We start from the raw sequence: 23173 nt of genomic DNA, 5'->3' as shown, positions 1-23173 counted from the left end.
AATGTTTAAGGTATGGCACTAAATCTGTCACATACTGTAGGCTATGAAGTGCCACCTGTCCCTGAAGTATGCCCTTCAGCTAGCCAAGCTGTCAGTAGCAGTGTTTGACCTCCAAATGCTAACACACTCCACATACTATTTGCCAATATAGGCAAAATATCATATATTAAAACGCTTTGGTAAAAGCCATCCATCCTGTCAGTTCCCTTAAACAGGATGGTCCACCTCCCATATGTTATTCTGTCAGTAGAAATAATTGCACCTAATTGTGAAGGCATGTCCTTTTGTGGCGAGGATATGCTGTGGTAAATGTGCCCCGGGGAGTGTGGAAAAGGAAAGTGTTTAGGCATGCAGCCTCTCTGTGGCCTCTGATAGCTTGAGCACACTCACTGGAATGTTGACACTCAAACACATGTGCAAATACATGTGCATGTGCAAATACTGTCACCCACCGAGTCCCATAGTCACACTTCAAAGGCTGCGGAAACACGCATGCATAGACATTTCAAATATACACATTCCTAGAAATATTTCTTTGGATGTTTTGACATTTAGTTGGATTTTGTTAACACTTTACCCAATGAATAGGGTAAGCAAACCCAAGTTTGGCACTGGCAAGCATGCTTCTTGCTTTCAGTTACAGGTTTTCTGTTTTCGCTTGTGTACTGTAAATGTCGCTTTTTTGCATGCGTGCGTGTTTGTTTTTGTGAGCATCCTTGTCTAGCATGTCTCAGTGTGATCTTGAGGCATCGCTGGGGGAGTTCTCAGCCAGTCAGCTTCATTATACCCACTAATTACAGCAAGAGCAGTTTCCAGAGCAGCTGTTCCACTCGTTCCTCCCTATCTCCCTCCAGCCCTCCATCCAGCTACGTATCCATCCATCCATCACACTTATGCTCTCTTTATCTCTTTCACTCTCCCATCTGAGTCTACCAAATTCTCCCCTACAGCTCCTTCCTCCCCCTGCCTTCATGAGATTGGTGTTTGTGATGAAGAGAATTGAATCAGCAATTATCCCTAAGCAATACCGTGAGTTGCGTCATAAGGCTGTGCGCATATGAGACCGGTCTTTTGGATAAACAGCTTAAGAATAATAGCCCCTATATTCTCGGGCAGACGCATGTACTGTTTGTGGTCAGTGTAGTTGGTGGCCATGTATGGTGTAATGTATGTCAACAGTACAGTGTGCTGAAACCAAGCCGATCGGTGATGAGAAAACAGCTATTTTACAAGGTGGCAATTTCATATGAATTTGTATGATGTAAAAATGTTTAACTATTAATAAAAAATAAATGAATAAGCATGAAGGTCCCTTAACCCAACTATCCCAACTATCTGTGGGGCAGAATGTATGAAAATGTACTAATGAGATTGTATGAATTCATATAAGATAGCTACCAGTTAGCTAAAACATGCACTTTAATACAATTTGAGCATATGAAATTTCTCTGTAGAGGGCAAAGACATGGTCTGTGGTGCGTTTTTCAAATGCATAAATTCAACATATAAAAGCTATAATTTTGAATAATACACTGCTGTTCAAAAGTTTGGGATCAGAAAGATTTTTAATGTTTTTTAAAGAATTATGCTCCTCAAGACTGTAAAAAAAAACAGTAAAAAAAAGTAATATTGTGAAATATTTTTACAGTTTAAAATAATGGTTTTCTATTTTAATATATTCTAAAATATAATTTATTCCTGTGATGCAAAGCTGAATTTTCATCAGCCATTAGTCCAGTTTTCAGTGTCACACGATCCTTCAAATACCATTCTAATATGCTGATTTATTACTTCTGTTATCAATGTTGGAAACAGTTGTGCTATTTAATATTTTTTGGAACCTGTGATTCTTTTCAGGATTCTTTTATGCATTTTATGCATTGTAAAAATACACATATTATATATTAACAAATATTGTTGCATAATTTGACAAATGGAAACTATGCACAATTAAAATATTTATAAGCGATATTTACCTTTTACATATTTTCTACATGCATCACCTCATATTTCATTTCAAACATCTTTCCATCTTCTTGACTGATGCATTTGTCTCCTTGGTAATTAATAAATAAAATAACTATTTAAACGTTTTAAGTGGAAAAACTGATGATTTTGATTAAAATGGCACAACTTAATAGTCATAATTTCTGTAAAAGTAGATAAAAAGATTTTTCACACAATACTGAAATTGTGTAAATTGAAATGAAATTTGATTGAAAATACAGGGAAATATTATTGCAATTTAAAATAGTGGTTTTCTATTTTTAAATACTTTAAAATGTAATTTATTCTTGTGATGCAAAGCTGAATTTTCAGCATCATTACTCCAGTCTTCAATGTCACATGATCCTTCAGAAATCATTTAATATGCTGATTTTTTATCAATGTCGGAAACAGTTGTGCTGCTTAATATTTTTTTGCAACCTGTGCTACTTTTTTCAAGATTCTTTAAAGAATAAAATATTAAAAAGAACAGCATTTATTTAAAATAGGAATCTTTCGTAACATTCAGCTTTTTTTGTAAAGTTCAGCTTTGCATCACAGAAATAAAATAATATTTTAAAGTATATTAAAATAGAAAACTGTTATTTTAAATTGCAATAATATTTTATAATATTACTTTTTTTTTCCTCTGTTTTTGATCAAATAAATGGAACTTTGATGAGCGTAAGATACTTCTTCAAAAAACATTAAAAATCCTACTGATCCCAAACTTTTGAATGTCAGTGTGTGTGTGTGTGTGTGTATAATGTAATATGACAGATTTTTATGACAGATTTTCGAAGTTCTGTGTCAGTAAAACAATAGCCTATACATAAAAAAACATCTGAAAATGAGATTATAGGGCAAGATCATTTTATTTTATTTATAATTAATTAATGACAATTTTAGATCATTTAAACTACCTTGAAGTTGGTCTGAACTTAGACCAACGTTATGTGAACTGTTACCTTTATGTCCTGAATGTGTGAACTGTTACCTTTATGTCCTGAATGTGTGAACTGTTACCTTTATGTCCTGGGAAAGGTTGCAAATACACTTCTCTTGAGGTTTGACACTTTAACACAGTTTGATTGAACGCCTCATAAACTCGACTGGAATAAACAGGAATTACAATCTCACTTGCATCTAAAACTTTTATTACTATCTTTTTTTTTCAGATCTGATGATGATTTGAAGAACCGCAGCAGTTTTCCAGTGTACCTGTTTACCATCCAGCACTTTGTTGTTCCCCTCTGCTGCTGCCGATCGGCGGATATAATCGCATCAGTGCTCCAAACAAAATGGCTTCCACAGTGAGAAAATGTCAGCACCTGTTTTTAGCACTCATCCTTCTCCCTTTGGTAAGCTCTGTGCACATTTTACCTTATATAAACAAGGCAGATCCATTGGATTAATAGGCCTGAATTGCATAAAAGTGCCACTGATTTAAACATAACGGAATTGAAAGGCACAACATCCTAGCAGAAACATAAGGCTTCAGAAATATTAAGGTTTGAATGAGACAGAGAGCATGCGGGAGAAGGAGCGTGAGAGAAATTTATAGCGGTTGGGGTCTGGGGGAGAAATAAAAAGACCCCCGCGTGTCCTTTTTCATCCTGTCTCGTTATTGCTTTCTGTAAATAATCCACATACAGTCAGTCAAATTTAAAGGCATTTTTATTGTTTCCTGGATGACTGCTTGTTTCATACATGGTATCCTCTCATAACTGAGGCGAGCAGTGCCTTCTTTGTTTACATGAAGAGCCATTCTCTCTTTGGTCTACTGTCTGCGCCTCCAGCTGAGGAGAAACAAACGTCCAAGGGCAATTTACGTCACGTACACTCTGGCACTTAGATGGTTCTTGGCATCCAATGATCACTTGCACCAGACAGGCCAAATGTAAACTGCCCAAGAGCCAAAACAGTTATGGTACAGTGAGTACTTCAAGCAACAAAGGCCATGCTGTTTTATTTCACGTTATGTTAACACTAAAAGCTGGCAGTGACATAGCAATGGAACATTTACAAAAGCTATACTTCTGCTCTGTCTCAGTTAGCAGTTTTAATTATGACCATTACAGGATGAACAATGTTACTTCTGCTGACAAAAATATTTGCAAGTGACTATTTACTAGTGTAGAATGAAAGGCAATAACGGATTCAAAACATGCATGAACTAAAGCCAAAATAAATCTTCATTATCATAAAGATGAAAGCAATTACGTAGAGTGCAATACTATAAATTAATTGAAATTGCTAAAAACAACCCACCCCGATAGCATCATGGAGATGTATGCTTGACGTCCGCATTTACATCTGGAAGACGTATTTTTTAGATTGTTTTGCAATACGTCTATACATCCTATCAGATGTCAAATAGACGTCTATTAGATGTCTTTAAGATGTTTATGATTTAGAATGTATGTAAAACTGACATCTTGCAGACGTCTGTCAGATGTTTGAACACAGCAGATGCTTTCCAGATCAAGTTATCTTTAACAGACATCTGGGATGACTATGAACTAACAATATAGACATTTTTTTCCCCAATGTATATATAATGTAATATAATGTTACAAAATTCTAAATTACAGATTTAGAAGGTTTAGGTTTGAATTTAATTCCCTTTATGGTAATGATCATGGTAATATAAGATTAAAAGAAAGAGTTTTTCTACAGACATCAACTAATCCCACAGTTCATTTAGGTTTTTTTGTTTCAGTTCCAGCTAATCTGGGGATTACTGATGTGATACGCTGTATGGGATTATTGTTACAAGAGGAAAAACAAAGGAAACGTGCAATAAGTATCTTCTCTTCTTTCCTATAGACCAATTTGGAGTAGATTTCACAGTTGCATCATTTATAGCTGCGCACGCATTGTGGCGGCAGAAAAGCACTGGTAGCGAGTGGAGGGAAACAAGTAAAATTCATGGAATGAGTGAAAATATGTATTGTTGTGCCTTTGGATGTCAGAATAGGAATGCAAATAATTTTTATAGAATACTGTCATCAAAGATGGCATTTATAATATTCACATATGCAGTTCATAGGGGACTTATTGTATTAGGCCTACACTGTAAAAAATAAAAAACACAATTTGTTGAGTCAGCTTAAAATAATTTGTTACCCTGCTGCCTTAACATTTTAAGTTCAGTCAACTAAAATAAGTTTAGTCAACTTGAAATGTTAAGTTGTACTAAGTAACAACTTAGATATTTGTGTTTGCTAAACTTAACAGATGGGTAAGTAACCAGCTGCCTTAACATTTTAAGTTGATTCAACTCAAATATCTAAGTTGTCACTTAGTATAATTTAACATTTCAAGTTGAAAAAACTTTTTTTGAGTTGACTGAACTTAAAGTTTTAAGGCAGCCAGGTTACAAATTATTTTAAGCTGATTCAACAAATTGTTTTTTACAGTGTAGGCCTATGTAAAAAATAAAAAACGCAATTTTTTGAGTCATCTTAAAATAATTTGTTACTCTGCTGCCTTAAAATGTTAAGTTCAGTCAACTAAAATAAGTTTAGTCAACTTAAAATGTTAATGTTGGACTAAGTAACAACTTAGATATTTGTGTTTGCTAATCTTAACAGATGGGTAAGTCAACCAGCTGGGTTAAAATTTTAAGTTGATTCAACTCAAATATCTAAGTTGTCACTTAGTATAATTTAACATTTCAAGTTGAATAATCTTTTTTTGAGTTGACTGAACTTAAAATTTTAAGGCAGCCAGGTTACAAATTATTTTAAGTTGACTCAACAAATTGTTTTTTACAGTGTACAGTTACAGCATGAAATACTACTTAAATCTAACATTTTGTGTAACATTTACCTGTTTTACCCCACAATTATAATATTTTTTTCTCACAAATGCAAGTTTATATCTCCTAGTTCAGACTTTATAACTTGATTTAACTCAACAATAGCGAGTTTGTCAATTATGAGAAAAAACATGCCAGAAGTGTGGGATATAAACTCCTGATTCTGAGCTGAGGGGAAAAGAGAGAATGATGAGGCGTTTTTCCCTATCAGAATTGTGATTCAATCTCAGAATTGTGAAAATAAAGTCAGAATTTATATATATAAAATCAAATTACTTTTTTTAAACCTCATTTATTTCATGGCTTCCATAGACTGCTACTTGAAAACGGTTATTTTCTGCCACCAGACAGGTTCTGTCCACAAAAAACGCCATCACTTGTGATGATACGTGGTGTGTTTCATTAAAGCTGAAGTATTTATTTTTTTAAAATGTTAAAACACTTCCCGTCAGCTTCTATCACATCTTAATATGCAGAAACAACTTTAAATAAGACTGTGAACTATATACTATAATTTGTTTGCCATTTCCCTGAGTGTAAATGGCATGTGACATTCTCACACCCACACTGAAGACAGCAGATAGCGAAAACTAAGACCATTTCATGCTTTTTAAAAACATAGTCACTGACAAAACATAGTCTGGTATAAATAAATTTCTGTTTCACAAAAATGAATGTGTTCTACTTTTGTGGTGGTGTAGAAAGATAAAAAGGAACAAAAAGGTAAAAGAAAAATGTAGTTTGACAGCAAAAGAAGCAGGAGGGTAAAAAGAACAGAATGAACTAGTTTTATGGATTTGCTTGTTTGTCTGAATTTTTGTGTTGCTGTCAAGCTGTAGGAGTGAATTGCGTAGTCTCTTTATGATGGAAATCAGCTTTGTTGTGCAGCCAGGGTGAGGGGTGAGAGCTTACACAGCCTTCATGAATATTAACACAGGCGCTCATGTTTATTAAATTTTGCTCATGTTTTCAAGGCAATACACAAGGAGCATGATGCTCTGAGACCAGTTCTCACACTAACTACGATCTCAGGGGTCTCAAATCAGCAGTATTAAGCAGGGTTTCAAAAGCGATTAGTTTATTATTATCTCATAACTTGATTTCATATTCTGTTAAATCCCTTGTGTATTGTAGGCAGTTCTGTTGATGAAGGATTTTTCTTTTAACATGGGAATCTGTTCAGGGTTCAATGAATAGTTCACCAAAAATGAAAAAAAAAAAGATTGCTTACGATTCGCCCTTAGGCCATTCAAGATGTAGAGAAGTTTGTTTATTTATCATGACATCACTTGCCCACCAATGGATCCAATGGAGTGAATGGGTGCCATCAGAAAGTAGAGTTCAAACAGCTGATAAAAAGCATCACAATAATCCATAAAACACTACCTCTAGTGAAAAAGTCAATCAACTGTTGTCCTCTCACATCAAAATCAACCAACAGTGCTTGGTCGATACGTATTTCCTGATTCAGACAAGCCTTTTTCACTGAAAGAAACGTTATTATAGATTATGGACTCATAACTGACGAGAAGCGTCAGTTTAAAGATGTGCACTTTAATGATGGATTTGATGGCATTTATTGATGGACTTGAGTCCATGTTGATTACTTGTGGAATATTGAGATGATTTTATCAGCTGTTTGGACTCTCATTCTGACGGCACCCATTCAGTTCAGAGGATCCATTAGTTAGCAAATGATGTAATGCTAAAGTTTACCAAATCTGTTCCCATGTAGAAACAAACTCCTCTAAATCTTGGATATATTGACAGTGAGTACATTTTCAGCAAATGTTCATTTATGAGTGAACTGTTGCTTTAAGAGAGGTTTTACATAGATGCTAAGAAATTCATAAATACTAAAAGTCTTAAAAAAACAACTAAAAAATATAATGAAAAATAATTATTTATTAAATAAAAATAATATATATAAAAATTAATCTATAAATAGTATACTACTACTAATAAATAAATAAATAAATAAATTGCGGTCATACATGCATGTTGAAAAATGTATTTATCTATGAACCATTTTTATTTATGGCTGTAAACAATTTCAAAGTTGTTTCTCAGTCATGTGACACAAGAGGTCTCAAACATTTTCATCCATCCCCTAAAGTGTTAATATTTTATATTAGGAATTTAACCTAACAAACAAATTATTTCTCTCACATTTTGCGTTGACCTTTACTGTTGTCAAACAATATTTCTAATGCATAAACATTTCTCAACATGGTTTATTAAAGGCCGTAACTATGATTATAAACATACAACTGTAACCTAGCTGACAGCAACAAACAACTCCTTGCTCATATCCATTAATAAAGCTCAGATACATGTGAGCGTCAAGATGTACTCTAACAATATATCAACAAAATTCATTTGTATTGCAACTGCTCAGGTGGATGGATAACACCACCTTCTGTGTGAAGACACGTATGTGCTGTGGAACATTAGTCAATTTTGTTTTCCTACAAAGATATAAGATGAATAGCTTGGTAATACATGAAGCAGGAAGGAGCGATTGTTTAAAGCTTACACTGAGTGGGAGAGATAAGAAGGAGCACACGTTTGGATTGGCTCAGAATGTCATTCGACCCTGGGCTGAAGATATTTAATGTCTTACGTGCTGTGTGTGGGTGTGTGTAATATTGTCTCTATTTGAAAACTGTTTAACATTAAGATAAGCAATATTCAAGACGTGCAATGAGTAGGCAGCAGTTTTTCTCCTTACACAAAAGTAAAGAATGATTTAAAAAAAAAAAAAAACAACACCACAGTAGCAATGGAAGATAACAATTGTATTTACCAATTAGCCCTTCTAAAAGCTCTAAAACTTAAACCATGTTTATAATTCTGAATGCTGTCTCATAAATGCATCTGACACTTAGATGTAGAGTGGAATGATGTTTGTTGTCTGTAATTCTGAAGCGATATAGTAATTTAAAATGCAATAATTGTGTTGAATTTATTCATTGTTCCTTGAAAGTCTCACTGTCTTTGGCTGCTTTTGGGCTTTGTTTGTCATTGTTTATTTAGTAACCTTGTACTCTGTCAGTTCTGATGTATTATCACGGGCTACAAGAACTCTTGACAGGTAAGGTGTCGTTTTATAGAAGTTTAGAAAGTAATCTAATATGATCCATAGACCTTCTGAAAAAAAAAAACCTCTTTCATTCTTTCATTCATATAAATAATTTGCAATCTAGCTCTTTAATTTCTGACCAGTTTTTAAAAAGACTTAAAGATAGAATAAAAATTATGTCCATTTAATAATTATTTTTATGGGTATTTTTAAAAAATGTTTTAAACATTTAGATTTTATTTTTGATTTTTAACATTTTTATTTATTTATTTTTTAAAATAGTTTAAAAATCCCTGCACTAGACTTAAACTTGCTGTATATTATCTTTTAATTATTATTATAATTTTTTTTTTTTTTTTTTTTTTTTTTTTTGGGTGATCTTGTCAAGGTCACCAAGTGTGCTAGGACAGCCATTTACTCTGAAATAACAGATAGTGTCAAAAATGTCATAATTTTATGCATTACAGGTTCGCAACTCAATGTAATAGAGGTGCAATCTTGTCAAAATGCCTCTGTACACATGGCTGACAAGTCTAATTTTGATCCAGAGTAATAAGTCAATGATGAGCTCATGTCAGGAATCCTAACCTTTTTTTGTTCATTTGACAAGGCCAAGTGAGCAACTGCCAAGTGAAATTATCATTTAAATGTGCATTTAGCAGGTTTAAATTAGCACCATTAATGCTAGGACTGTTTAAGATAGAGGAGTTTTACATCACCTCCATTAGCCCTGCTACAAATTGTAAATGTATACTCTTGAAGAGCCTATATTGGCCACATTCACAAAGCAGCAAAATACATCTGTCAGTCGTATACACTGCAAAAAATAAAAAACACAATTTGTTGAGTCAGCTTAAAATAATTTGTTATCCTGCTGCCTTAAAATTTCAGGTTCAGTCAACTAAAATAAGTTTATTCAACTTGAAATGCGAAGTTGTACTAAGTAACAACTTAGATATTTGTGTTTGCTAAACTTAACAGATGGGTAAGTAACCCAGCTGCCTTAAAATTTTAAGTTGATTCAACTCAAATATCTAAGTTGTCACTTAGTATAATTTAACATGAATAAACTGTTTTTGAGTTGACTGAACTTAAAATTTTAAGGCAGCCAGGTTACAAATTATTTTAAGTTGACTCAACAAATTGTTTTTTACAGTGTATTTGAGTGCTAAATATGATTATATTCACACACATTTTGGTCATTTAAAGGAACAGTTCATCCAAAAATGAAATTTTGATTAATTTCACTCACTCTCAAGGCAGTCCCAGCTGTAGATGAGTTTGTTTCTTCGTCGAAACAGATTTAGAAAAAAATCGCATTACTAGGCTTATCAATGAATCCACTGCAGTGAATGGGTGCTGTCAGAATGAGAGTGCAAATAGTGCCTTTATATGTATTTTTGTTATTTACAAACTGTAGCTTATTACTTCACAAGATTTTAATTGGTGGACTGGAGTCGTGTGGATTACTTGTGGATTATTATGAAGTTTTTATCAGTTGTTTGAACTCTCATTCTGACGGCACCCATTCACTGCAGAGGATCTGTTGGTGAGCTATTGTAATGCTAAATTTCTTCACATCTGTTCTGATAAAGAAACATACTCATCTACATCTTGGATGACCTGATGGTAAATACATTTTAAGCACATCATTATTTTTTTTAAACTATTTCTTTAAGAATGTGACAGCCGCTTTCAATAAGCAAACTCTGGATTCACAACCAAAACAGTATTTTTGACGGTTCATTACTGTTTGGACAAATCCATACTTGAAACTTAGAGCTTCCTAGAAACCACATTCTCTCTGAGTGGATACTTCTTTCAAATAAGTACTTACTTTGTGACTTTTACATAGTATGCTCTACATGTGTTCTACAACAGCTGTTGTGTTTAAATCTAAAAGTTAATCTCTTTTGAATACTGTATTTTTCAGATCCACTGCATGCACCCAGACTGTGTCATTCAGTTAGAGAAGGAGAAGTGCATGGAAAGGATGGAGTTGGATGACCCTAACAGTGAACCTGAACTGGGTAAGAGCTGCATTTATGCGTACAGTCTGTGTTTGTATTTACTATAAAGACAAACTTGTCTTAAGAAGTCATCCAGGGATATTTTTAATTGGAAAAATTGTCATAATAACAATAGTCATACCACATTTACATGATTTGGTGATGTGTTTATGTGGTTGTGGTACTTGTTATGTATCAGACTGCATATACATTATGCATATTTGCTAATTTGATCCACAGTTTTTCGGTTGTAATTTTAGAGTCACACACACAGTAACTACTGCCTGTTACCATTTTGTTATGCAGTGCAAAGCTATTAGTGTTCAACTGTGAAGTGCAGAAATAGATTTACCCGAGACTGCTGTTTTAGTCATTTAAAATAAGTTTTAAAATTAGTTTCAATTTAGATTATGGATTTTATAAGTGATCTGAAATAAATTCGTGATGAAATTAAGCCTGAAGCTGTCAGACTAAGCTGAAGAATTTAAAACCTTGTGACGGTTCACAGGAAGTGGGGGGAAGATCATAAGCTCAGAGCTTTTCCAGAACTGACTCTGAGACCCCTCTAGTGCTGTCTGCATGTGGCACTGATCATAATCCTTTGGACAGTCACAATCACAGTCAGTAATGAAATGCTGACATTTTGATTTGACAAGGAGCTGTCCTTGGGGAATGGATTTATGTGGTAACATTAAATTAGAGCTGCACATAGTTATAGGCTGTAAGATGAAATTTAGGGAGTGGCCCAGCTAACAAAAATATGTTTTAAGAACATTTCCATCAAGTTCCATTAAATGTTATTTCTAAATGTTGCTTGAACATTTAAAATATGCATTTTCATGCTAACCAGATAACTTTAAAGAAATATGTGATCCACAAAACCAGTCATGAGGGTCAATTAAATTGTATTGTAAATAAATAAGCTTTCCAATGATGTATGGTTTGTTAGGATAGGACATGCTTTGGCCAAGATACAACTATTTGAAAATCTGAAATCTGAGGTTGCAAAAACATCAAAATATTGAGAAAATCGTCTTTAAAGTTGTCCAAATGAAGTTCTTAGCAATGCATATTACTAATAAAAAAGTTCTGATATATTTACAGTAGGAAATTTACAAAATATCTTCATGGAACATGATCTTTACTTAATATCCTAATGATATTTGGTATAAAAGAAAAAGTGATAATTTTGACCCATACAATCTATTTTTGGCTACTGCTACAAAATATTTCCATGCTACTTATGACTGGTTTTGTGGTCCAGGGTCACATATTTCACTTAACAAATAAAAATTCTGTCATTAATTATTCACCCTCATGTTGTTCCAAACCCATAAGACCTTTGTTCATCTTCAGAAAACAATTAAGATATTTTTGATGAAATTCTAGAGCTTTCTGACCCAGACAGCAACGTGGCTGACTCATATTACATGTGACTTCTTTCCCAGCTGTTTACCTTCACAGACATAACTGACTGTTTTTGTAACCCATGTGTGTTTTTAACATAAAATTGTGTGTATTTGACAGTTTAAGCGCAATAAGACATGAAAGAACTTAGTACTCACGTGCTGTGCTTCAGATGCGCGCTCTCAGAAAACTGTATATCAGAAGTTTAAACTAATATGATTTAAAACGCATGATTTCAGTGTGATAGACATGATAGTCAAAACCAAACAGATGTTTTTTGGCAGAGTATCTGAGGTAGGAGCTGTAAAGGCATAGCTCTATTCTGGAAAAGGGGGCGGGGAGCAGCAGCTCATTTGCATTTAAAGAGACATGCATGGAAACAGCATATTTCTGCTTCCACTAAAAATATGCGTTTTCAAAATGATATATTAGATAATCTTTGAGCTGAAACTTCACAGATACATTCTGGGGACACCTGAGACTTATATTACATACTGTAAAAAGTGGCATTATAGGTCTCCTTTAAAGCAAACAAATGCAGAAAGCACATAATAGACAAGATCAGAGGTTGCGCTAGACTTCAACATTGTCTGTCATTTTGACGGGCAGGGTCCGTCATAATCTATTCTTACCTGTCATTTTAATTTTCATATTTTAATTAGACTAACATATTTTTTTAATATTTACTTTTACTTTTGTTCACATTTTAGTTTTTAATCATGAACCTAGAGGATGACAGCGCAGTGCTAAAAAACAACAGGATATGCTAGGGCTGGGTAAAAATAGATTTTAATTCTCATTTTAATGAACCAATATCGATTTTTAAATCAGAATCTGTTTTCAGTTGATGAATGAACTTTGTGTTTTATATAAATGGCTTTTATATAAGGCTTTGAGTTACTTTTGATTTGAAACAAAGTCTCAGATTTCAAATTCTGTCAATTTCCTTAGGAAATTCAAGCAATAAATACCGTTTTGTCGCTCTTTAATGTGGCATGATAGATCGTTGTAGCTTCTGTGTAGTCGCCTGTGCATAATCAAACGCATAGGAAAACATTGGTGATAGTTTCGTTTTTGTTCTGGATCCCGTGCTCTGCTGCTAGACTGGAGTGCACTCACCACCAGCTGGACAGGGGTGGGAATTACAGCTACAATTGACAATAGATCACCCTCAGTGTAATCCGTCAAAATGACAGACGGCCTTTAGATCTTTCGGTCGCTGATAAAAAATTTCCCTCAATGACGGAGAATTTTTGGTTAACGTCTGCATAAGATTACGGAAATTTACTGTGGTTTTTGTGGGCTGCAATAGCCTATTACATATTACATATAGCCTATATACATCACTTCATCTTTATCCCATTATTTTGCCAAATTTACTTATTTACTTTGCCTATTTTTAGCTGTTGCAAATAAGCACTGATTGGATCATTGGCTCTTTAAATCATTAATCTATTTCATTAGTAGTCATAATTCATATGTCAGCTCTTAGAAATTCTCCTACAATATGGAAAGCAGTGATGTGCAGGATTTCTAGAAGATTTTGGAGAACAAAGACAAACAGCCCTGTCTTTTATCTAATCACGCATCTGTGTCCAATTTACACAAGTAATTAAAGCTGTTCTCAGGAGAGAAATCATAATCTGTCATTTTGTGTGAGCGCTGCAATGAATCCCTTGAAGAAAAATTTCCTCCTAGCATCCCCAAAGAACTGAACCCTGCTTGTTTGTGTTCACATAGATATATATATTTATTTTAATTTATGAATCTATAAATAAAAGAATATTTGTTTGTTTGTCTGTGCTATAGCAGAGCTTATGGCCAACTAAACAGATAAGGCTTTGGAATATGTGGTGGTATTAATTTTGGGCCATTTTCCATCAATTTCCAGCTATTTTATGTGGGTTTTATCCAGTTTCTGGAGCTTGCTCAAGCACAAGCTCCTCCACTGGGTCTGTGTTTAGCACTGCTACAGAGGAAATGAGATTGATATAAATACCTAACATGACAGACAATAAAGAGTGTTTGACAGTTGTCGGTCTTTAATGGCTTCTCAGTGCCAGCTCTTGAGTGATACATGTCAGTTTGCTTTAAGCAGGAGTCATTAATTGAAACAGAACTGACAGAGGTCCATCAATTATTCATCTTAAAACTAATTTCTGTGAAAAAAAAGAACAAAAGTTGAGCAAAATGTGCACCCCTAATGATTATTTTAATGGCTTTGGAATGTAAGAATGACATCATTTATATAAGCGCATATTATTATAAATCTAGCTTAAAATGCAACATCCAGCTGTACACAATATGTAACGCGGTCTTTGTTTCATCTTTGCATCTGCTAAAAAAGTGGTCCAAGACCCACTAAATAAAACCAAACATGCTTTTAATTAAGCTAAAAATCAAAATGCAAGCTAATGTTATTTTTCTTATTTAAATTTGTTCCCTCAAAAGTTATTTTTATTTATGACTAGGGTTCGCATGGTCTTGAAAACCTTGAAGATCTGGAAACATTATGAAAATTACTAAATGAAAAAAAAAAAAAAAAATCAAGCATATATAGTTCTTTCTAACTATGTCAAGCTCTACATGTTATTTTTACTTAATATTTTAACTTTAAATGTTATTACTCTATTGTATCAAGTAGAAAAGGAAAAAAAACAGTCATCACAAATTACTGAAAATTCGTCACATTGAAGAACAATCAAGTAACATTTCTGAAATGACATAATTAATTATTAATATAATTTATAATTTCTATATACCTATATTTCCATATACATATCCTAATCATAACTAATTAAATTATTTTCTTTTCTGCACATGAAAAAACCTGAGAATGAGCAACTTCGGTAATATCTTCAAAATACCATCTATTGCAGTGAAAAGTTTAAAAACGCTGTGGTTCTACAAAGGCTCCTATGCCTGAAAAAGGTCTAAGTATCCAGATTGTTCATTTTACGAAACTACCAAAAAATGTTAGACATAAACCAAAATGAACTAAACCAAGCAAACAATTAATTCTGAGAGTTGAAAGTATTGCTGTGTGTCTTTTGTTGCAGATTGTTATAATTCAAAAGACAAGATGTTTGAGTGCTTGGCTTGAGATGCAGAATATTTAAAACAGTCACTTGGCTTTTTGTTATTACAAATGTTTGACATTTGCACAGACCACCGAGAAGCAAATGTCAACCTTACGTTGTTTGAATTTATGCATGCAATTTAAAGTGTACACTTTGGCGATTTATTAGGTTGCAGCAAAGAGCGTTGTGTGGGAGTTACTATTAAGAATGTAAATGGAATGGACAAAGAAAATCTCCAATACTAACTGTAAAGCAGCTAGATAAAATATATTGTTATAGTTTTTCTGTTTGAACAACGTCTTTGCAAGAATGTTTGGGTTATATTTCGAAAGCGCTTGTGAAAACATTCTAACATATGATAGGGATGAGAGCAGAGGAAAAACACAGCTGGCAGATGCTGTTATGCTCATGCAAATCAAGATTGTAAGGCTTTTTTCCAACACACACACACACACACATACACATACACTTGCTCTCTTTACTATTTCTCTTTAGATCCTTAATCCTTGATGGAGATGATAAGATGCTTTAGCATCACATGGTTAGTTCACTGTGAAAGTCTCTCTTCCCTGTGAATATATTACTAGAGAGATTTAATGAAGAGCAATGCCAAAGTAAAAATAGATAAAGGGATAAATAAGCTAAGATGTTCTGCATGCTTATATAAACAGGCACACAATAAAAAACAGCACAAAGCGATACTGACAGCATGTTTTATGTGTAGAGAAATACCAAGAGAACAAAAAAGATTAACATGGCTAAGGTTACTAATTATTTTAGCATTTAATTTTGGGGAACAAAAGTCATTAATTTAATAAAGAATGGATGCAATTTCTTTTTATACTCTTGAATGCCACTGAATTGTTTTGATTGAATTTCTACAATGTATTGGCTTATTGAAGCAGATGGAAGTCTATTTTTGTCGCTTGTCATTTGCACTGATTTTCACTGAATCATAAGAATGGCTGTCAAGTAGCACACCTAAATATATCTTAAACTAGGCTGTTCTATTCTCAGGTGCTGTAAATACCCCAATAAAAACTGGTTCAGGGGCAGAGTTACAACAAAACTTTAATGTTCAAATCCTAAGCCCAGAAGTTCTGCATTTTAAATTAAAATAGTTTAATAATAGGCCCACAGTTGTAATATATGTACAGATAATAAATTTCCATATAAATTTAATATATTGTCATATGAAGTCAAAATGGTAACATTTAGTATAGGGACCAGTTATCACTATGAACTAGTTGCTTATTAGCATACATATTACTAGCATATTGGCTGTTTATTAGCTCTTATAAAGCACATTTTCTGCATGACTTTATTCTACATCCCTAACCCTATCCAATACCTAAATTTACTATTAAACTATTAATAAGCAGCAAATTAGGAGTTTATTGAGGCAAAAGTGATAGTTAATGGTTTGTTAATGGCGAGAATTGGACCTTTAAAATAAAGTGTTACTGTAAAAACATATATGCAACCCAATATTGGAACAATTTCATACATATGGCATATATGATTGCTACATATAATACATAAAATGTACATGTTAGTTAGGCAGAGATTTAAAGCTATGATATTCCATCTCTTTTTGTTTAATCCTCTAGTCTGCCGATGGACGTGGGACAACCTCACCTGCTGGCAGCCAGCAGGAATTGGTGAAGTGGTCTGGATGCCCTGTCCTGAGATATTTAAAGACATGAGTGGGGAGAACAATGGTGAGTACATGAATGATACCTCAAATTGTAAGGCTTGGAGAGGAGATATGCATTTTAGTAATCAGACCAAGTTTTTTTGTCTGGGAATCAGTCCTTATCTATAGACCAGATTATCTTTAAAACTAGGGTTTTGTGACATATTCGATGTGAAATGTCTACTGAGTGGTGCTAAAGGAGTGTTAGTTTTTTCCCCCCGGGAACAGATGAACGTACATATGGCACGTTTCATGTGACATTGGTATCGTACGTGTTATCACAAGTCATTGTGAGTCATGTTTTTCACAGGATTCGTACCAAGGATACCGCATCCTAAGTCCAGTTCTGTGCTGGCTGAGATACCGAGCAAGCTTGTTACATCCAGAAAGTGAAGCATATAGGGTTGTGCCTAGAAGGGATACAGCTGTGGCTGTATTTTTTTTTTTTTTTTGACAATTAACATTTATTAACGTCTACACCTACCCCAATCCTAAACTTACCCCTTACAATAATGCAGTAATTATTGAGCTGTAATCATAACTGTGTACAAGAACAATTACAAGTGCTCACTGTTTATCGCCTCTAGTGTTCATTTCTGTTTGAAGCTGTAGTGATATGTATCTTGCAAGAAAGTTCTAACAGGTATGTTTTCGCCATGAGATCAGGTGGCTTTATTAAATAGGTCATTGGATGCCTATTTTCAAAAGTTGATATGATTCTTTAGGGTCTTAATGAAAAGTCTATAACATACTTTGATTAAAATTTCTCAGTAGTAGTGTAAAAAACACCCTTTTTATCAGAGCGAGCCATTTTGATGCATTTTGTTTTAAAGGAACACTCCAGTTTTTTTGGAAAAATTGTCCAACTCTCCTAGAGTTAAACAGTTGAGTTTTACCATTTTGAAATCCATTTAGCCGATCTCCGTGTCTGGCGGTAGCACTTTTAGCATAGCTTAGCATAGATCATTGAATCTGATTAGACCGATAGGATCTCGCTCAAAAACGTCCATATATAATGACAATATTTTTCCTATTTAAAACTTCACTCTTCTGTAGTTACATTGTGTACTAAGACTGACGGAAAATGAAAAGTTGTGATTTTCTAGGCTGATATGGCTAGGAACTATACTCTCATTCTGGGCGTAATAATCAAGGAACTTTTCTGCCGTACTATGGGTGCAGCAGGTGCAATGATATTACGCAGCGCCTGAAAGTGACCGGCACTAAGTTTGTGTAGATGCAGAGTTGTAATATCATTGCACCTGCGGCACCCATGGTACAGCAGCAAAGTTGCAACTTTTCATTTTTCGTCTATCTTTGTACATGATGTAACTATAGAGGAGTCAAGTTTTAAATAGGAAAAATATCGAAACTCTTTTGTATCCGATGACCCCTTTAACAAACTGCATATCTGAAGTCTAAACAAGTACATTCTTGCCTAAGAACTCTTAAAATTACATTCTGTGACACAAAAACAGTATTAGTTCTAAAACTATAGTGGACTTGGGCGTCCGCCATGACACTCGCTGTGAGAAATGCTGCAAGCGGAGTGATACAAACGGTGAAACGGTTGGAGGTCTGTTATCACCAGAAATATCACATTGCTGGAAAAAGCTCTCAGCCAATCAGATGCAAGGACCAAAAATAACAGTTAAATATAGTATATATTTAAATATAAATATAGTTAAATATATAGTATAAATAAATAAATAATTACATGTTCCAATAAATAATTTTTTATTCGATTTTTTTGGCTCCTCATTATTTCTTTCTCTTCATGAAATGTATCTGATTTTTGCACCTTTTTTAGAGTTTGGAAAGGTGGGTCGTAACTGCACCGAGAAAGGTTGGTCAGAGATGTTCGCTCACTACGTTGATGTTTGCCCTTTTAATGAAAATGGAACAAGTCCAGTAAGTGTCATTTGTCTTTCTGTCTTTCTGTTCCTTCTGTATCTCCTCAGAATATTCCTAACCCCTTTCAGCTTCCAAAATTTCTGAATAAATATAACTTTATTTATTGTGTTAAAAAAGCTTGACAATAATTAGCATTTCTTATCTTTGTGTGCAGGACATATACTATGGGGCAGTAAAGGCTCTGTATACGGTGGGCTACAGCACCTCACTGGTGTCTCTCACCACTGCCATGGTCATTCTCTGCAGGTTCAGGTGAGAGATCAACCTGGGTCAAAGAAAGAAGTCATGAGCAGTCATTCTATGGACACATTTGTCTTAGCGAAGTGTAGAAAAACACCTGCGCATGCTATTAGAGATCTTTTACTAACAGGCATTTTGATACACAATTGTAAATCATATTTGGAACGTAATGATTTAAGTTAAACTCCTGAAATTAGTAGTAATTGAATTTGTGTGTAGATTTTTACACTTTTCAATCTGTATATTGTAATATAATGCTATTGGTACATCAATATACAAAAAAGATCCACTTATATATACATTACTGTTCAAAAGTTTGTTTAAGGATATATCAAATTACATTTATATTTTTGATAAAGACCTATATTTCAAATAAATGCTGTTCTATGAAACTTTCTATTTATTTTAGAGAACAACTTAGTTTATAAGCTATGTAAAAACTTAAAAAACCCTAAACTTTTGAATGCCATTGTACATATAGGATGCATTTTTGTTATGTTTCATGCAGCATCTCTTTATTGTGGTTGGCTTTCCCCTCAGGAAGCTACATTGCACCAGGAACTTCATTCATATGAACTTGTTTGTGTCCTTCATCCTGAGGGCGATCTCAGTCTTCATTAAAGACGGCATTTTATATGCAGAGGAGGACAGCAACCATTGCTTTATACACACCGTGAGTCTCAGTCTCTCTCTCTTTCACATTGCGCACAAATACCCAGGCAGTCATGGTGATGGGCCCATTAACATCCCGGGTTGCCCATGTCATTTCTTTGAGGAAGGAATTAGTCTCAGAATGACACGTTTGTGTTGCTGTTATGTGCTTTAATTTGCTTCAGATAATGAGGTCTCTGTAGTCACCTCACAGTTGCTTTTTGCTTGGCCAGCTAGCTAAATGTGCTTTGAATGTTTCCCTGTGCAACAGTGTATCTCTGCTGTTTTTAAAGGGATAGTTGACTCAAAAATGAACATTTTGTTATTATTTATTTAACTTTATGTAATTCCTAACCTGGATAACTTTTAAAGAAATGTCCAGTGCAGTTATGTAAATACAAATTATGCTTTAGTTAATCAAAATCAGATAATATTTTGATAAAGTGATATTCACTGAAGGTTTTTCTTTTTGCAGGTGGAATGTAAAGCAGTGATGGTATTTTTTCACTATTGTGTTTTGTCAAACTACTTCTGGCTGTTTATCGAGGGCTTGTATCTCTTCACACTGCTTGTTGAGACATTCTTTCCTGAGAAAAGATATTTCTACTGGTACACCATTATTGGATGGGGTAAGACAAGTGTTATTGTAGGTTATTACTTTAAAAAGTGGAATAAAAAACAGTAAAATACACACACACACACACACACACACACATATACACAAAAAAAAAAATATATATATGTGACCCTGGACCACAAAACCAGTCTTAAGTCGCTGGGGTATATTTGTAGCAATAGCCAAAAATACATTGTATGGGTCAAATCTATTTTTCTTTTATGCCAAAAATCATTAATATATTGAGTAAAGATCATGTTCCATGAAGATATTTTGCCAAATTCCTACTGTAAATATATAAAAACTTAATTTTTGATTAGTAATGTGCATTATTATTAAGTATTTCATTTGGACAACTTTTGAGGTGATTTTCTCAATATTTTGATTTTTTTGCACATCAGATTCCATATATTCAAATAGCTATATCTCGGCCAAATATTGTCCTATCCTAACAAACCATACATCAATAGAAAGCTTATTTCTGCAGGTTTCATAGGATTTATAAATCTCAATTTCGAAAAATGGACCCTTATGACTGGTTTTGTGGTCCAGGGTCACATATATAAATATATTTATGTATAAAATAAATTCAAATATGTGTATAGAATAATATAATAAATATCAATATTTTTATACATATTTTTGTAAATTTTAAATATGCAAAGAACACTCAACTCATGAGAAAAATCTGAATTTACTGATATTTATTTAGATTGTCCATGTTTTCCAGGTACTCCAACAATATGTGTGGCTGTCTGGGCAGTCTTAAGAGCTCATTTTGATAACATCGGGTAAGATGAAAGAATTTTTTTGTTTGTTTTTTTTTTTCAAATACAATATGAAACTGGTCAAATTGGATAAATTTCTGACTTTGCCTGCAGTTGCTGGGATATTAATGACAATGTTGCCATCTGGTGGGTGATCAAGGGACCTGTTCTTGCCTCTATCATGGTACGTCAATTAAATATTCCATCTCAAAAGACTTTTGACTATAAGATTAAGCTCTTGCATTATTGTATTGATTTATTCAGCTGGGCAGAATTAATTATAAACCACATCTCTTGTCTTTTTTTTACTCTCAGATCAACTTTATACTCTTTATTGGCATCATAATAATCCTGGTGCAGAAGTTGCAGTCTCCTGATATTGGAGGGAATGAGTCCAGCATTTATCTGTTAGTCATATATATACACATATACAAATAAATATACATATACATATACATATACATATACATATACATTACCAGTCAAAAGTTTTCAAACAGTAAATTTTTTAATGTTTTTAAAGTCTCTTCTGCTCACATTTTTAAATGTTTACTATTTAAAATAACTGTTTTCTTTTTGAATATATTTTAAAATGTAAATTTATTCCTGTGATCAAAGCTAAATTTTCAGCATCATTACTCCAGTCATCAGTGTCACATGATCCTTCGGAAATCATTCTAATATGCTGATTTGCTGTTCAAGAAACATTATTATTGTTATTATCATTATTATTATTATTATTATTATTATTATTATACATATTATAAATTAATATTATTATTTAAAACATTTAAGTAATTTTTCAGGATTCTTTGATGAATAGAAAGATCAACATTTATCTGAAATTAAAAGTTTTTGTAACATTGTACAGTATATCATTCAAGAGCTAGGAGTCAGTGTCAGTGTCAGTTTTTTTTTTTTTTTGATTTTACTGTTTTTTTCTGTACTTTGGATCAAATAAATGCAGGCTTGGTGAGCAGAAGAGACTTACTGTTCAAAAACTTTTGACTGGTAATGTATACATATACATAATGCTTTTATATTCTAATTTCTAAGATTAACACCAATACATTCAGATGTGGAGTCTTTTTATGACATTAATGTTGTGTTGTGTGATTAACAGGCGTCTGGCTCGCTCCACTCTTCTCCTCATTCCTCTATTTGGAATTCACTATACCGTGTTTGCTTTCACACCAGAAGATGTCAGCAAAAGAGAAAGACTTGTGTTCGAACTTGGTCTTGGTTCTTTTCAGGTAGAAGTCGCCATTTGCTTATGTCATCTCATATTTGAAACTTAAAACTTTTGTACAAACCTTGCACAGTGTTATTTTTACTTGTTTATTTATTTGTGCACTAAAATGTAGTATATGTGTTATTTTTAGGCATAAATTGTACTACTTTATGGTCATTGTCCATCTGACATGAAAAAGTATTGCTTATCACACCTTCATTTATCCAGTATATCATATTTAGATATCATTTATACCTTAAACAAAATTATAATAATTGTTACTTTGGCCTAACCAACCATTTTTACTCAACAATTTTCATTTTTCTTCCCAGGGTTTTGTAGTAGCTGTCCTTTACTGCTTTCTTAATGGAGAGGTAAGTCATTTAAGTGCTTTTGAAAAGATAAAAGAAAAATAATGTCTTTTGCTGCTATTGAGGTGGGATACGTGTAAGGTTAGAGACAGGTTTGGTGATAAGGTTAGGTTTAGGAGTGGGTTAAGGTGTTAACAGTGTAATTACAGATGTAATTACATGCAGGTATTTTTAAAGGGGTCATTGGATGCCCATTTTCCACAAGTTGATATGATTTTTTAGCATCATAATGAAAAGTCTATAACATGCTTTGGTTAAGAGACTGTAAACTTTAGCCGCATTTAGCCACAAAACATGCTA

The 23173-nt window shown here is 33.5% G+C and overlaps 1 protein-coding gene across 1 annotated transcript in view; it reads left to right on the top strand.

The window, feature by feature from the left end:
* adcyap1r1b (adenylate cyclase activating polypeptide 1b (pituitary) receptor type I) overlaps positions 1-23173 on the top strand; it is a 34540-nt gene that overhangs the window by 5766 nt on the left and 5601 nt on the right. The window contains exons 2-13 of the mRNA XM_051112010.1: positions 3165-3347; positions 10825-10921; positions 16998-17108; positions 18894-18994; positions 19152-19249; positions 19778-19910; positions 20364-20517; positions 21235-21295; positions 21386-21455; positions 21587-21678; positions 22395-22524; positions 22835-22876. Coding sequence (XP_050967967.1) covers positions 3288-3347; positions 10825-10921; positions 16998-17108; positions 18894-18994; positions 19152-19249; positions 19778-19910; positions 20364-20517; positions 21235-21295; positions 21386-21455; positions 21587-21678; positions 22395-22524; positions 22835-22876 — 1149 coding nt within the window. The 5' untranslated portion in view covers positions 3165-3287. The remainder of the gene's footprint in view (positions 1-3164; positions 3348-10824; positions 10922-16997; positions 17109-18893; positions 18995-19151; positions 19250-19777; positions 19911-20363; positions 20518-21234; positions 21296-21385; positions 21456-21586; positions 21679-22394; positions 22525-22834; positions 22877-23173) is intronic.

This window comes from Labeo rohita, chromosome 6 (assembly GCF_022985175.1).
Source record: "Labeo rohita strain BAU-BD-2019 chromosome 6, IGBB_LRoh.1.0, whole genome shotgun sequence".
Classification (NCBI taxonomy): Eukaryota; Metazoa; Chordata; class Actinopteri; order Cypriniformes; family Cyprinidae; genus Labeo; species Labeo rohita.
This window is presented reverse-complemented; position numbering and strand designations above follow the sequence as displayed.